Source organism: Vanacampus margaritifer, chromosome 11, assembly GCF_051991255.1.
Source record: "Vanacampus margaritifer isolate UIUO_Vmar chromosome 11, RoL_Vmar_1.0, whole genome shotgun sequence".
NCBI lineage: Eukaryota > Metazoa > Chordata > Actinopteri > Syngnathiformes > Syngnathidae > Vanacampus > Vanacampus margaritifer.
In genome coordinates, this window is record NC_135442.1 from 16,208,937 (window position 1) to 16,221,086 (window position 12,150).

The 12,150-nt window shown below is 36.6% G+C and overlaps 1 protein-coding gene across 5 annotated transcripts in view; it reads left to right on the forward strand.

The window, feature by feature from the left end:
• Nucleotides 1-12,150, forward strand: part of tbc1d4 (TBC1 domain family, member 4) — a 49,586-nt gene that overhangs the window by 19,018 nt on the left and 18,418 nt on the right. The window contains exons 5-13 of one of the 5 annotated variants that reach the window (XM_077580178.1): nucleotides 1,003-1,092; nucleotides 1,995-2,099; nucleotides 2,188-2,320; nucleotides 2,970-3,061; nucleotides 3,157-3,267; nucleotides 4,375-4,491; nucleotides 4,941-5,000; nucleotides 9,400-9,608; nucleotides 11,963-12,124. In XM_077580178.1, coding sequence (XP_077436304.1) covers nucleotides 1,003-1,092; nucleotides 1,995-2,099; nucleotides 2,188-2,320; nucleotides 2,970-3,061; nucleotides 3,157-3,267; nucleotides 4,375-4,491; nucleotides 4,941-5,000; nucleotides 9,400-9,608; nucleotides 11,963-12,124 — 1,079 coding nt within the window. Of the gene's footprint in view, nucleotides 1-1,002; nucleotides 1,093-1,994; nucleotides 2,100-2,187; nucleotides 2,321-2,969; nucleotides 3,062-3,156; nucleotides 3,268-4,374; nucleotides 4,492-4,940; nucleotides 5,001-9,399; nucleotides 9,643-11,962; nucleotides 12,125-12,150 lie in introns of those variants that run through there. The other 4 variants (XM_077580179.1, XM_077580180.1, XM_077580181.1 and 1 more) reach the window with 4 other exon arrangements.

The following is a 12,150-nucleotide window of genomic DNA, read 5'->3' on the forward strand; positions in this document are numbered from 1 at the left end:
AAGAGGTGGAGGATTAAACAGTATGCACGTATTCTTTGTATCATTACAAAGCAGTTAAGTTATACTGGAAATGTGTGTGTTTGTGTGTATTTTGCACTATCAACATATTTTTATGCATTTATTGCATTACATGCAACACAACACAACATTTCTAATTATCTTTCAATATGTAGGAAGAGCAGCACGAGGATATATTACACATTGGAAATTGCACTTTATGATTTGCATTTTTAATAACTTTGTAATTTGCATTTTCATATTAGAAAAACATGGAAGGTGCGCTTAATATTGTTCATATGAATATTTTTAAAAGAGAACTTAACAAACTATTTAGTCATATTAACATTTAAAAAAAAAACTATTTAAAATGGCAATAGTACATTTAATCTATACAGTGTATTTCACTTTGTAAATTAATGTAAACACCATTATGTTTTCATTGCGGTGTAATAATAATAAATAAAAATAGATTTTTTAGACCATTTTTTTTTCGTCAAAAAAAGCTCTTCCTGCTTGGACAGTGGCAATTTGTTGAGTAAAGACACAGTAGCACACTTTGGATTTAGTCAGAACAGAAGTGGTGCTGTCTTCATGGTCCACACTAAATATACCCAACACTGTGCTAAAAAGCCTCCTGCAAATCACTTTGATGTTCATTTGGCAGGGAGTAGTAATGCACTGCCGAGTTATGTTGCAACTCGTCAGTGCTGCTGTGAACATAGGCAGTTACTGGCTCCTAATGTTTTTCTCTCTCTCTCTCTTTTTTTGTAATACAAAAACGTCATGTGAGCCAGCTGCTGTCCCTCACACCACGATTCCACACGAGTCTAATTATAGCCAGCCGCTCAATATGTGACACTGCAACACACTGACATTGATTTTCAGCATGTGCTACTGCAGTCTAATAGTATGTTTGAACCTCACTAATGCTGTTTGGTTGTTTTTAATGGCGTGAGTCAGTCTGACTGAACATGTTTTTGTTTTTTGCTTTTTTTTTTACAGGTTGGGCGTTTTGAAGTAAACCTCATAAGTCCAGACAGCAAAACAGTGGTGCTGGAAAAAAACTTCAAAGACATTTCATCTTGCTGTCAGGTTGGTTTGCTTTCTGCACCAAACACCTTATTATTATTTTTTTACGCTAATAATAAGATTTTTAAATTTTTCTTTTTTAAATATCATCATCAATGTATTGGCAAAAGAGATAATAATTTCAGAGTTTGTGTGTAACTAACATGAAATACCGAGAGCTGTCCAATGCGTGAAAAACAATTAATTGTGAAGCTGAGGGAAGATGGAAAATTATCCAGAGTTGGTGCATAACTATTGGCCATAAACAGTACTGCTAGAATGTTTCCGAAGAAGAAATATAAATGGTGTACAAAGTAACAGACGGGTGGATCAAAATTTTGAGAACTTAAAAAAAAACTAAAAATAATTAGTGACATCAACAGCAACCTCTGATTGCAGGAGGGAACTTCATAAATGTGAACAAAAGTTCAGATGTCTAAACCTTATAGAGCATGAATTGTACCTGTTGAAGGGAGTAAGCCTCTAAAGGTGCCATAGAAGAAGAATGGAAAGAAATAGATTTTAAGTCTTATGCACTTAAATCTCTTTTCCACCACTTTTGCTAACCTAAAAATCTACTATATCTACAATTACTATTACAAATAATGCGATATTCTAAGTTGTTCTCTTTTCTTATATTCAAAAATTAAAGCCACATGATCAACAGTAACAGTGTTGAAATGCAATACAATAGGGGAGTGCATATGATATTGATTGCAGATCTGGAAGGTCTTCATGATGGGCCTAAATAGAAGTTATGAGTCAATGTTTTATGTTGCAGATTGATTTTTGACCTTGTTGAAACCCAACCTAAGGATGTCGAATGGTATTCAATGCAAAGACATTTTGTTCTCAATCTTGCCTTTTTCAACATTTTGACTGATAGGCTGCACGTCCAAAAATCTCATCAATCTGCTCATTTACAGGCTATCAAGCAAACTGACCATTTTGGATTCATCTGTCGCGACCATTCAGAATCCGCTCCCAGCCAATACGTGTGCTTCGTTTTCCAGTGCGCCAGCGAGTCGCTGGTGAGTCTTTGGCAGGATATACAGTAATTTAGCAAAAAAGAAAGAAGCACTTTTTGATTATTATTTTTTTTCCTTATCATGTGCAAAGGTGGATGAGGTGATGCTGACCCTTAAGCAGGCCTTCAGCACAGCTGCCTCCTTGCAGAGCAACAAGACGTTAGTCCAGTTATGTGAGGCCTGCCCCATGCATGACCTGCACAAGCTGTGCGAACGCATAGAAGGTAGAGTAAGAACGTTTCCCGTTGTGTATTTATATTTAGTACAAAACAGGGATTAGAAGATGAAATGAATGATTATAATGCGATTTAAAAAAAAAAAAAATTTTTTTTTTAAGTCATTCATTGTGTTTGTGTTCTTTGGGATCACTCTTGTAACAGCCCAATGGCCGTTCCTCCCATATTGTTGCTATCCAATTTAAAACCTGGGGTGTCCTATTTCTTCCAAGAGCCACTTAAATTTTTTTTTTTTTTAACTACTTTAACTTTTTTGTAACACACTAAACCAGTCCATCGGTGCAGGTAAAAAAGCTTGAATATTTATATATACCATATTATTATTATTATTATTATTATTATTTTAACCAGGTAATAAAAAAGCAAAAAGGCTGAAATAAATTTTCAGGATTTGGTGGTGCCAGAGATGAAAATAGACTTATTTTCTTGGGCCTTTTCACCAAGTGCAAACGATTGACAAAGGGCCATGTCATATGTTTATCTTACTTAGCACCCTAAAAAAAAAATCTGAAACAAGACACTTTTGGAACCAGAATCGAAATGAGGACACAGATAATGTAAATTTAGATTTTTCTCAACTACTCAAGATAATCAATTTTATACTGTACTCCCCCTACCCCCTCACCCATTTTTCCAGGCCTCTACCCGCCCAGAGCAAAGCTGGCCATCCAAAAATATCTCTCCCAGCTGCCTGACAATGAGCAAGTGGAGATATTCGAGCGAGTTCAGGTCAGACTGACATCCTCTCAGTGTACGTTAATAGGTTTGGCTGAGTGAGTTATTCTAATGGTTGCATGTCATCTGTCAATGGGTTGAATGTGCAGAGACTGAAGCCCAGTTCAGACCAAGAGGAGAATGAGCTGGTCATTCTGCATCTACGGCAGCTGTGTGAAAACAAGCAGAAGACCCATCTCCACATTGGAGAGGCCCCTCAGGTAGCTGCATTTTCACCTTAAAGTACCAAGAACTTGAATGGAGATGAAACATTATGAAATTTCATAGTTTCATGGTCGTAGTGACTAAAATGATCACAATTAGAAGTATTATGTAGAAGTTACAACAAAATAAAAATGTCCTGTATTTGTTATTGGCAGTTACACAAATCAAAATATTAGGTACATTTGCACTTTCAACCAAGAACAAAAGCAATAATGCTAATATATATATATATATATATATATATATATATATATATATATATATATATATATATATATATATGTCCGTCTTCAATTCCGCTTATCCGGGGTGGGGTCGCGGGGGCAGCAGCTTTAGCAGGGAAGCCCAGACTTCCCTCTCCCCAGCAACTTCACCCAGCTCCTCCGACGGGATCCCAAGGCGTTCCCAGGCCAGCCTAGAGACTATATATATATATATATATATATATACAGTAAATATTGTGTAAAAACACAGACTAAAAATACACTAATAAAATATTTTTTGCGGGGGAAATTATTATGACAAAAATACAGAAAGGAGCAAAGAACAAATATATAAAGCTAGCTATTAGAATATAAATATTAGAAAATGGTATATAAAAATGATTAATACACATTCTATTAAAAAAAGTCTCAGATACTGTATTTAAAAATAAATTACAATTGTGACAATGCATTAAAAACTGTACAATAAAATAAAAACACAAAGAAAAAAATACTGATTAAGATATTGCGCTAAATATGCACAAATGTTAAGAAATAAAAAAAATTGTCAAAGAATACACGTTTGAAAAGTGGTAAATGTAAAAAATGTAAAAAGAAAAAAAAAGTACATGACACAAAACAAATATGCTTACAGTTACAAACAAATATTTTTTCCAATGTTTTTTTTTTAAAAATAAAAAATGGTTAACTTTTTACATTTTTTTATAAGTTAACTTTACTTTGGGATGTTAAGATTTATTAACATGTTTTTTTGTGATTAAGGGCTAGATAAATAAACTTGACATGACTACTTAAAACTGGCTGTCCAATTAATATATGTATATTTATATTCGGTTTTATTAGCAAAATGGAATTGATTATTTTCCTCCTTGTTGGCAGAACGCAAGCAACTCTGCAGGGGACGGCGCAGCCACGGGCAGCCGCTTCAAACTGGACATCCTGAAGAATAGGGCTCGCTCATCCCTCACCAGCTCCCTGGAGAACATCCTGGCCCGTGTAGGTTCTCTTGCCTGCCCGCCTTGTTGCGTCATCTTGATCCCCGGGGATTTAGAGTGACCCATATCTGTTTGTAGAATAATACCTCAGTCGCCACATCCGGGCTGAACTCAAATCTGAAAACTCCTTTGCCATCTGTTATTTTGTCTGAGAGGCGAAAGTAAGGGGTGGGCATTTGGGCAACCTGCTGCCCGTGGGGTATGAAAGTGAAAAGACCAATAAAACTCATGCTCATTATGTAATAATCGATTTTTGGCCATTCATTCATTTTCTAGACTCTGAGATTTAAAACCGGGCCTCTCAACTATGATAGCTCCACTTTTCCACCTCTTTATGAATTTAGTATTGCCTTCAGGGGGACTCAAATGGCCATAATTTGGTGCTGATAACAATTTAGGATTTTATTGATTTGAAGTGTGTCATTAATTCTCACTGTTTATCATCTCCAGGGAGCCAGCCGGATGCGAGGCCGTTTGGGAAGCATGGGAAGCATGAGCAGCTTTGACAAAGTAAGTATCCTCTCAGAGGGACCATAACATTCTCAGAGGAAGGATTCTGTGAACTGTCACTTTTCACTGGCTGTGAAAAACTTGCGATAAACGACACAAATGTCGACGCCGGCAGTCTTGCAGTCACGTTGGGGTGTCGTACCGCTCCACGTTCACGTGGTATCGAGGAAGCCAGGGAGTCGTTTGTGTTCTGGTGTCACTGTTGTGCAGAATGTTGAATGAGAGTACGATGCAGTCCCTCTGACTGCTTGAGAGACGTATAGCTTGAAATATAAAATGCACACAAGCATGGCGTTGGCTTCACACAGTGTTGACTTGGCCATCTCCTTCTTGCGTTAATCCACAATCGCACATGCACACACTTTCTCTTTTCTCAGTTTTCTGCTAACTTTCCATGTTTTCTCATCGTTTTCCATGATTTTAGTACATAATCCTACCAAATGTTCGTTAATCGATATATACTTTTGAGGTTGCCTACAAATTACAAATGTAATTGACAGGTTATTCATACCTACATATTGACACTGACTATTGTTTTACCATAAATTGATTATGATTGACTTACGGGTTTTGCCAGTATCAGGGCAGAAAATAGGCAAAAATGTTGTTCATTGTTTTCTGAAGTAAAAGTCGATCTTATTTTGATTAATCACAAAAGATAATCATTCTGTTCTCATAAAGAAGTACAAAAATCAGAATATTTACTGTTGAGATGCTTAAATCCGAGGATTTGTCGATTAATTGATTAATTTGGACACCTGTGGTTAGTAGAAGACGTTTTATTTTCATGATATTCATTAAAAGAGGAAGTCAACCCACCAAAAAATTCTTGAGAAAAATATGTTCGATGCAGCCCCACTAGTCTAAATACGGTATTCTAGTTAATATTGCGTTAGCATGTTGCGTAAATCCAGCAGTTTTTATCAATATCAGAAGGCGACCATTTTGCCACTAGTTGTCGAGTGAAAATGACATCACAGTTGCTCAGGTCTCAGATAACAACCAATCACAGCTCAGCTTCAGAAAACAGGTGAGCTGTGATTGGTCGTTGCCTGAGAACCTGAGCAACTTTGATGTCACCTTCAGTCGACAGCAAGTGGCAAAATGGCCGCCCCCTGAGATGGATAAACATGGCTGGACTTTGCTACATAATTCATTTTCCACAAATGTAATCCAGTGTTTCCCACACAATGTTAATACTTGGGCGGGCCACCCAAGTAAACTGACTGCCGCCCAAGAAGTTTTTAAGAAAATTTATTAAAAATATATTGTAATTTTTTTTTTGTTAATGTCGCAACCAGATTTACTGCATGTAAAGTTACTTCACCGTCAGTCATTTGTGGATCTTGAGGCTAGAGGAGATGCAAGTAACACGAATGATAACCATCTACTACTACTTATTACACAGCACAATACGTTTTTGTACAAAATGTAATGATTGTAAGTTATTGTGTTAATATGCAGCAGGACATCTTGTACGAGTCTATAATTTCATGAAATGAATTCATTGGAACACAAACTGAGAATTTTTTGTTTCACGGCTCATGGCGTTTTGAAAATCAAATCAAAATCCTGCTAAACTGTTTCAACAACCAGCTCAATCTGAGTAGGATATGAATAGTGTATAAAGTAACTCTGAATGAGTTTTTGTGAATTCAATTTTGATATATGTTTAGTATCTATGTAGGGATTAACAATTGTATTACACCACCTGCCATAAAGACAGCATCAAGCATCATAAACTATTTAAATGGAGACTTTTTCAGTTTCAGGGCATGCTCTAAGTTTTATCCTTTTAAAAGTTCACATTTTTATACCCAAATTTGAGTAATCAAGAACATTCAACCACTAAATCCACATTTTTTTATACAATTTTTTGCCCTCAGTTTTTTTTTTGTAAATGGTACATTTGAACAGCAGCACTTTGTGATAGCATCAGGATGCCAGTCAGGAACTCCCAAGTCAGGATTTCCACTTCTGCTGAGTCGGGCATGTGTTGACTTCCTCTTATTTTTATTTTTTAACCCCGCCGCCCCTATTAGAGTAAAGAGCAGTGCGCCACTTGCTGACCTACCAGTCACAATCAAGAACACATTGAGCTAAGACTTTATTATTATATTTGGTACCACTCGTATGTGGCAAAAGGAAGAACAAGATGCTGCTACAGCGCCACGAGGCTGGGCGGGGGTTGTACCAAAAAAGTCACATGACACTGCTCATTAGAATACAATGGTTAAGGGAGTTGCACCAGCAGAAGTGTGGAAGTGAAGTCCACGAGTGGACACAAATGAGTGTCGCTGTGGTGGTTTGTTGACGAGGTGAGTGCTGAATTTGACGTTGCAATATTAGAGTACAGTTTGATTTGAGATATTTTGACCTACTGTATTTGATGTGGCTGGTGCTGTTTCTTTACTCAACTGCAGTCGTGTAGCTCCCCGGAATGCAAACATTGACACACACAACATTGTGGTGAGACCAAATATCTGTGTTTACTGCAATGTAAAGCGTCATCATGTTTAACGCAAATTCATCAAAGGACAGACTGTTTACATTCCTCAGTAGGTGCTGCTGTATTAGTTAGCAACAGCGTTTAGATGGGCTCAGCACTTTGTAATGTGTGTCAACAATACAGAGAACAAGTTAAGAATGACAGGAAGGTGTTTATTTTTCTTAAATGGATGAAACCACCAGCCATCTATTGGGTCACATTGTCTACTTTAGGGTTGGTTACTACTTGAGGAAATTCAGCACTTACCATTTAATTGGAGAAGAGGGATGCTGTGACTTAATTGATTACAGAAACTGCTTATATTCTTTGGTAGGTGCTGCTGTTTTGGTTAGCAATGGAGTTTAAATGGGCTCGGCATTTAACTCTGTGTGAACAATCATGTCTATGAACTGAAGTTATCGTTAACTCATTCACTCCCAGCCGACTGTTTTACTGGATTTTGACTGATTTTGCAAGGCCCGCAGAATATTGTTCTTCTTTCATCAGTAAAAAGTATATTTCTATCTGTTTTATTAGAATATAGCTAAGTTTCATCATTATTCACAAATCTATTTAGAATTGTGAGTAAATGAGCTTTTTTTCAACATGCCGCTGGTTGATCTCGTTTTCTCTGCTGCCACCTGCTGGCCGTTTATGTAATAACTACCATTTCTTCAACCCTTCTTTGTAGCTGAGAGTCTGCATCAAAGCTTTCGGTATGCTCTAGCATAAAAAAAAAACACATAAAAAATGTATAAATACCTCTTTGACACACTTAAAACATTAAAAATAGAACATATTTATACGTTTTTGGAGCAAATAAGTTAATATCCATTTTTACTGATCAAGAAAAAGGACTCATGTATTTGTGGAAGGCATTTTGAACTGAATATAACTGCTTCTTCAAACATCAAAGCGTATTGTAGGAATGAAAAATGTTGGGTTGTTGTGATTGTTTTATATTTGTTTGCTATATGTTTTATGTTATGTATTTTTTTGTGTGTACAGCGCCTTGTGACAGCTAATGCTGTTTGGAAGCGCTTTATAAATAAAGATGACTTGACTTGACTTGAATTATGTACTCAGAGATGAATTGAGTTGGGCAATTTTTTGCAGAAATATGCTACTTTTAAATTTTTTGATAATACCCATAGTTTTTCTGATGGAATAAGAGAGCTCTCTATTTGAGGACGGCATTTCCTTAATGCGATGAGCCACCCAGCGACTAATTGGGGCACAGCTGCATTTTGAAAACAAGAAAAAAAGAAATACTATGGAGCCTACCTTTTTTCTGACCAGAGAGAGACTTAATCAAAGCGACTATTTACAATCCCCACTGCTGCTGTTTTGGTGAGCAACAATGATTGTTGCACCCTGCGACTAACAGGGCATATCGTTTACAGTGTTGGGAACGTTACTTTCAAAAAGTAATTAGTTATAGTTACTCATTACTTGCTTAAAAAGTAACTGAGTTAGTAATTGAATTACTTCATAATAAAAGTAACTCGTTACTAGGCAAAGTAACTATTTTCACAACTTAAAAAAAAAGTTTTATATTAAACAATTTGGATTTTTATATTATTATTATTATTATTATTATACAAAGGAGAATAATTAGTTAGATTAGTTTGTTTATGGGAAAAAAAATCAGTTACCTAATGCCGTTAGTTTAAACGGCGTTATAAAAGAAGAAGAAGAAGATTCTCAACACTGATCGTCTATTATAGGGATGTCATTATTTGAGGAAATACAATACTCCAGATTGCTGCTGTTTTGGTTAGCCACAGGTTCAATTCGGCTCAACTCTGTTTTTTGCTTGAACAATAGCCTCAATGAGAAAATATATTATTTAACACAAAACATGACACTATCAAACGTGTATCAAATTCTGCGGCATCTAATCTTTCCCAGCAGGATGAGGAACCCACGGGTGTCTCCCCGCCGGCTTCCCCGCCCCCTTTCCCAGACGATGACCCGGAAACAAGGCAGCAGTTCCGCCGGCGCGCTCACACCTTCAGCCACCCGCCCGTGAAGAAGCGCATCTCCTTCGAGGGCCAGACGGCCAAGCAGCCACCTTTGCGCAGGCAACATTCGGCCACATCGGAGGCGCTACAAAGCAGGTAGCATGGCGTGAATGCTAACTGTTAGCCACAGGTGTGTACATGTAAACATGACCTCATTGGATAGGTTTAACTCGTTACACGAGCCACACACACATGAAACGGGACTATATGATGTTCATAAGTTTACTTTGTGAAGCACATTGAATTAACTTGTATATGAAATGCGCTATATACTGTCAATAAAGAGGCAATGCCTTGCCTAATGTGGGCCCCTGGGCTGTATGCAGTTGGCCTCTGTCCCAAGCGCCCACAAATTCCCACATATACTGTAATTGACGCTCCCCTAAATGTTATTTATTATGATTGCTTCTTAGTAGTTTAAACTATAAATAAACCAAAATATTAACCCAAAACACTTGAAAAGCATTTTAAATGCAACATACATCCTAAAAATATCTTCAAACATTGCCGCACTCCTAAAAAAAAAAAAAAGTACAGTGAATATAGTTTAACACTGTAGTAACAACAATGGTGCCGATGCTTCTGGCGTGTCCTGTGCTGGTGGGAAACGCAGCTGCTTCATTGGTCGAGGTTGCTTAGAATGGCTAACGCTTCGACGTTTACTGACCCGAAACCACTGGTACCGACAGCATGAACTGGCGGGCGTAGATTGATTTAATGGATGTTTCGCTCAGCTGCTGTTACGGATTCCACTGGTTTTGATCATTTGTTTAGTTCTAGTTTAGCAAAAGTGTCAGGAGCTAAAGCAGATGCAGCAAACATGAATTCCAGCCATCTTCAAGTCTCTCCCGCTCACTGCCAATCACAAATTTAACTTGGCTGCTGTTAGATTGATGATTTGTTGTGCAAGCCAAGGGCTGAGAAGTAAGTGTAGGCGTAACTTATGCCATTACTGCCTTCAGGCTTAGAATTGACTATTTTGACATTTTTTGCCATGTTTATGGCTGACACAAGCCTTTCATTGTCTCAAAAAGAGAGACTCAAGATTAGTGCTGTCAAAGTTAAAGCATTAACTAATTAATTACTCACAAAAAATTAACGCATTAATCATGTAAAAACCCAGATTAATCACACTATTCATTGAGTTGATCCTTTAGCTGACAGCGGATGGTTACGTTAAAGGTAGCACAGGTTGTGTTTGAGCAATAAACATAACTACTTGCATTAAAGTCAAGCAAATGTTTGCATATGACAATCAGAATATTTGTTCATGTCAAACTATTGGGGTCATTTTTTCCCCATTTAAAATTATGCAAGTAATTAACTGATTAGAAAAAGATGAGGATGAGCGTGTGCAGTGGAGAATTTTTTTGGAATATGTCCTCATAACATTAAATGTCGAAAAAAATCTAACATAACAGGTGCTCTATAAATCTGGCGAGCAAAAAAATGTTCATTAAAAAAGCCTTTTTAATTAAGTGATTAATTGTGATTAATCCAAATTTTAAAATGTGATTAATCTGATTGGAAAAAAGTAATGGTTTGACAGCGCTAATTAAGATACAATATAATTTACCGTGCCATGAAAAAAACAAATATATATATATTTTTTATTTTTTTGCCTTATTACAGTTGTAAATAGGTAAGTTTCCAGGAATAACAGAGGATAGGTTAAAGAAAAAACTGTAAATGGGTGAATCTATGACTGCTATACTGCTAAGATGTAGTGTTTGACCGTAATTTTAAGCATTTTTAAATTTCGAATCATTAATTTATCAATAAATTGATAAATACACAGGAATATTATTTTCACAACATTAATGACTTTTTGAAAATTGCTTTCTCCGGCGACCCCTTACTTTACTTTATTCTACTTATAGATTTAATTTGATTGAATAAAACTTAAATTATTGAAATTCTAATGCAAAGAGAGTTGCACTATTTAGCCACACACAAATGATTTTTTTTTATTCCATAAAATGTAATAGACAAATGAAGCTTTTCAAGGGAAAACAAGTTTTTTTTAAATAGATTAATGCTTCCTCATCAAACACCTTAAATATGTTAGTTTCTTATTAATTGTACATACTGTATAGTTTCGTCAAAAAATCCTACAATAAATTTTTAATTTTAAAATGAATCATACTTTATTAAAACATTTGATTTAAAATCATACTAACCTTTTTTTTTTTTCAAATTTAGAATTAAAAACAATTAAATTAAAATGTGGAAAAGCTAGGTTTTGTTTTTATTTTTATTTATTCAGCACAGTGGAAGTAGTTGATATGATGAAGCTTTGTTTAAATATGAAGCACATACACATTTCTCCTCTATTTGCACCACTTTGATCCCCTCGCCCTAAACAATGGCACACACGTTTCCGAACGTGCGCCCCCTCCCCTTCCCTTCCAAAAGTGTATAACGTATTTGTTTTCCATGTGCTCGCGCAGTCCCGTGGCCGTGTCGAGAACACGCAGTTTATCGGAGAGCCAGTCCTTCAGCCCCCCCTCCTCCTCTTCCTCCTCCTTCTCCGCTCCCACTTTCCTGAAGAGCATTTACCAGGGCTCCCTGGGCTCCCTGAGCTCGCTAACGGACAGTGGGAGCATCAAGAGGTGACAGGATGATGATGATATATATA